We start from the raw sequence: 5,027 nt of genomic DNA, 5'->3' as shown, positions 1-5,027 counted from the left end.
AAATGCAAATCAAAACCACAATGAGATATCATCTTGTACCTGTTAGAATAGGTATAATCAAGAGGACAAGTAATAACAAATGTTGGAGAGGATGTGGAGAAAAAGGAACCCTCATACACTGCTGGTGGGACTGCAAATTGGTACGGTCACTATGGAAAGCAGTATGGAGGTTCCTCAAAAAACTAAAAATTGACTTACCATATGATCCAACAATCCCTCTACTGGGTATTTACCCCAAAGTTTAGAAAACTCATATTTGAACAGATATTTGCACACGAATGTTCATAGCAGCATTATTCACAGTGGCCAGAACATGGAAGCAACCAAAGTATCCTACAATAGATAATTGGCTAATGAAGCTGTGGTACATATATACAATGAAATATTACTCAGCCATAAGAAGAGATGAAATACTGCTATTTGCAATAACATGGAGGGACCTTGAAGTAATCATACTAAGGGAAATAAGCCAAACAGAAAAGGTTGAAAATCACATGATATCACATATGTAAGATATAAACCTAAAAGCAACAAATGAACAGGACAAACAAACAGAGACTTATGGATATGGACAATGGACTAGTAGTTACCAGAAGGGAAAGGGAAGGGGGAAATAAAAAAAATAAAATGTTTAAAAATATATTGATTTGTTGGGATTTTGAGGCTATTATTGTGAATTATTGTGTTTTTCATAATGCTATTATATTGTAAGTGCAACATACACAATATAAAACTAACCTGTTACATATGTTTCACAAGTAAATTCTTACCTTATATCTTCATGGAGTTTAGAAAGTTGGACAGCTTTTCGAGCAAGTATGAAGCTAGAAAGAGAAGTTACATTTGAATGATTAGGTGACAGCAGTTTATCTTAAAAGTTGCCTCTTCCTTTTGAAGTGTTCTTGTTTCTACCTACTCAGCATTAATGAAAACTTCCACACCCTGCTATTATTTCCCTCAACTAGAGCAAATACCACGCTGCCTTCAGTCTGCCTCTGTCCAAAAGCCCTGCTAGGTTGTGGGCTCCTAAATGACAGGGGACCTCTTACTCAATATTTTACCCCCAAAGTTTAGCATAGTTCTTGGCATACAGTAAGAAATTAAATATCGGATTAATTAATGTTGTATTAAATGATTATCCTGATAATGATTGTTGCCTTCAGCCAAATACTTGATAAAAGCTGAAAAAACAAATATAAATAAGTACCTGAAGTGTATGTCATGGTGGGCCACCCAGATCCCTTCTTCAGGACCAAGCACTAATTACACTCAGCTCACAGGTGAACCCTTCCCCAGCAATCACACTCTGCAGCAGAGAACTAATTCAAGGTCCCTCTCTCACCTCCACAGAATGACTGGCTGGGAGGTGTGATGTGGGTACAAAGGCCCACCTCTTGCCTCAGTGCAGGGTACCAAGTTGGATAATGCAGAACTATCCAACTACAGAGCTCACTGTGGGATTGCTTAGGCCTCTATTGGGACAACATTAAAGCCCAACCTCTCCCTCCGCCTAATCCTGATTCCTTTCCTTATCCATAGGTAGTGATCTCCAGAGCACTCCCCAATTAACCGCCTGTACCCAAACCTCCATCTCTGAGTTAGCTTCATGAGATACTGACTAGCACAGTTCCCAAATTTAGTAACTCAGTAAAATTCAGTTATAATCTGAATTTAATCAAATAGATTCTATTTATTATACTGGTACTACTAATAGCATATATACTTTAAATAATTGAATTGTGACAAGAAGTCCTTAGTTATGATACTACTATTTACTATTAGAAAGCTTTTAAAAATCCAAATGAGCTAAGGACAATAAAATTATTTCTCTATTTAAAAAAAATAGTTTAAAAATTGTATTTCTTTTGTTCTAGACAAAAAAAGACAAGGTCAAGAATGAAAATGCAAGGGCTGAAAACAGATATTCTGTCCTCTCCCTCACTCCCAAATTAAACTGTTTCTTAATTTGATTGGCAATTCTTTTGGAGCTGTTATTCGAGATAATTCTGGGAAACAAAGATGCAAAATGTATTTGTGTTCATCTAGAGAATAGTATTTCAGAGGAAGTTGTGGCTGTTTAGGAAATTTGAACTATTGAACTTTATGAGATACAGTCATAATTTTGCTTGATTTAGCACCTTATATTATGGCTTGCTAGTAATGATTTTAGTCAAATTTTAGGTTTATGAAAGAATCAATAATTTTAGATGCAATATTTCAATGGAAATTGCCAATATCTAATGAAAGATTAAAATGATTTACCTGAACACTTTTTCAGATATTGGGTGCTTCTTATAGTTCTTTTCTAAAGGGCAGCTAATGTTGGCTATTTCTTTTGAATCTCAAGTCAAGAATGAAATAACTTCTTTGATCTAATTCTAACTATAGACTACTATCCTTTAAGTTTATTCAGTGTTTTATTGAGGAAATTAAACATACTGGTATTGGGTTGGGAACATTTCACAGTTCTAAAGTACAAGTTCCTTTCTAGTTTCCAAAAGGAGCTAGTTACTATAAACACAGCACTGGGCAATTAATACCCCTATCTTCAAGGCTTTCCTTGCCCAGAGCAAAGAGCAGGGCGGAGGCAATATAGTTTCAAGGCAAGAACAGAGTGGAGACAATTGTCCAGATAAAACAGATGAGGATATCACTTTTTTAAAGCTGTTAATTTATTATTTTTTTCATTACATTTATTGGGGTGAACACACAATGCAATATACAGATAATGTATTATAGAATTATATACTTGAAATGTATAAAATTTTATTGAGGAACTTAAACATACTGGTATTGGGTTGGGAACATTTCACAGTTCTAAAGTACAAGTTCCTTTCTAGTTTCCAAAAGGAGCTAGTTAAAGCCCAGTTAATAAAATTTTATACATTTAAAGTGTATAATTCTATAATACATTATCTGTATATTGCATTGTGTGTTCACCACCCAAAGTCAAATCTCCTCCATCACAACATATTTGACCCCTTTTACCCTTTTATATTCCCCTCTTCCCTGAGAACCATATGATTTCACTCATATGTGGGATATAAAACCAAAAGCAAAAAATGGACAGAATATCACTTTTTAGAAACTGCTTAAATAACCCCATATGCATCTGGAAGGCTTCTGCCACACATGTCCTTGTTTAAAAAGCTGAAGAAAGACCAGAAGGGCAGATGCTACAACATCTAACTCCCAGGGCAAGGAGAATACCAATGTTCTTCTATCCACAGTTGAACTGGTCTTGACTGAGCCAGCTAAAAACTCTACCACCACCTCCTACTTTCCTTTGGCATATAGAAGGTGATGGTAAACTGCACAAATCATTTGTATTCTTTCCTGCCCAGAGGGGTTACAGATGAAGAGGGATACTGTTCCTGTGGTCATTGTGCTGTGAGCACCTGCCTTTCCCAGAGAGGCTGGTTCTGTTTATTATATTTTACAGCCAGGGAAGTGGTTATAAAATGTTTTGTTCGCAGTCTGGCAGCACAGCCTGTTTTCTAAGTCCCTTAGATCATAGGTCTGCTCCTTTTGATTTTGTAAATTCCCTTCAATGATGCAATGTGTATGAGCTCAACTCTCTCAGGGGTTAAGGGGAAAACCACTGGTTTCTAAAAGTCACTTGATTGCTATAAAAGCTGTGCTTTTTTTGTCGCCATGTGGTAGAATAAATAGCCCTTTTGTTTGCATAGCTTTGAAGAGGGCTAAAGGGCATGGCAACTGGGTAGCTGCGGCACTCCTGAGCAATTCCTTTGTTGGAATCCTGCTTTCTTCTCTGGATTGCTAGTCCCCAAGGGCAGGGCAGCTGTGTACAGGATTGTGAGAAGAAGGGACGTACTCTCCTTTTCCAGACACAGAACCTCACCCTGGACCATCGCTGGTGAAGGACAGACATGAAGTGATCTATTGGAAAAAGTGCCATCCATTTGAGGCCTGGCTTTGCTTCAAACTGCACTATCTAATTGGTCATCCATCTTATATCCCAGGGTAACAATTAACATATTCACATTTGCTATGCAATGATGTTTGGAATGGAGAAAAGGATAAAGCCCAGAAACCCTAACTTTAGAAGATTTTACAAGATAAAATAGTTCTCATTCCACAATGGTTGTGGAGATTCTGCCTCTAGGCAGGGTTGTCTACCATACCATCTGTCTCACTTCCTCTTTTGCTGTCCTCAATATTTAAGCTTTATGGGGGAAAAAAATATATGGGCACAAGGTGTCAATTTTAATGAAGCTTCCTAGTGCTCTTGTGCCCTAAACAAAACATTAATATTTTAATACATGGAAACATGATATATTTCTGTAGGGTTATTTATCATTGCTTGAGCTTGATTCCAAAACAATATGCTTTGTCAGCATCCACAACAATACACCAACACAATTTGGAAAATGAAGACACCCAGCTCTAACCTACCCCATGATAGCGGGCAGCGATCCATCTGGCTTGGTGTCATCGAGGGTTATTGAAATTGGAGCCTCCTCATCTTCGATTATCATACATCCACAGTAATCTTAACCAAGAGAAAATCAATAGTAAATTGAGACTGATCTCATCAGAGATTTAAGGGGAAAATTATGCATATATAAAAAACTATTTTGCTAAGAGAAAGGCAAAGCATAAACTATTGGTCTTTGCCCCAACCCTAGAAGCTATTTCCTATCAAATACACACACTGACTATACAAGATGTCTGTTCATCCAGACACATGGAAAATGATCCATATAAATGACCTTTACATAAAGGTCATGTATGATCAATGGATGGCTAAAATTGTAAGATGGTCCTGGAGTCCTGGGATACATACGAAGGAATCTCATCTATGAACTCATGGAAGAAAGGGCAAGAAGGAATCCTTTGTGTATGAGCAGAAGGCTTATCAACAGTAGCCACCATATCTGCCTACGCCATGCCTCATTTAATCCTCACAGTACCCTGATAGTAGGTCTCATTGTTACCATTTTACACAAAGAGACCGATGCTGAGAGAGGTGAAGTGTCACACCAGGCCACACAGCTCATAAGCAA

At 37.4% G+C, this 5,027-nt stretch overlaps 1 protein-coding gene across 1 annotated transcript in view; it reads right to left on the bottom strand.

Moving 5' to 3' along the window:
* MAOA (monoamine oxidase A) overlaps window positions 1-5,027 on the bottom strand; it is a 63,269-nt gene that overhangs the window by 12,413 nt on the left and 45,829 nt on the right. Inside the window, exons 9-10 of the mRNA XM_006917905.3 lie at window positions 4,417-4,513; window positions 771-824 (exon numbers count right to left, since the gene is read on the bottom strand). Of these exons, the coding sequence (XP_006917967.1) occupies window positions 771-824; window positions 4,417-4,513 (151 nt within the window). The remainder of the gene's footprint in view (window positions 1-770; window positions 825-4,416; window positions 4,514-5,027) is intronic.

The sequence above is a fragment of the Pteropus alecto genome, unplaced genomic scaffold (genome assembly GCF_000325575.1).
Source record: "Pteropus alecto unplaced genomic scaffold, ASM32557v1 scaffold77, whole genome shotgun sequence".
In the NCBI taxonomy this organism is placed as follows: Eukaryota; Metazoa; Chordata; class Mammalia; order Chiroptera; family Pteropodidae; genus Pteropus; species Pteropus alecto.
The sequence above is the reverse complement of the archived record's forward strand: the minus strand, read 5'-3'. Positions and strand labels throughout refer to the sequence as shown.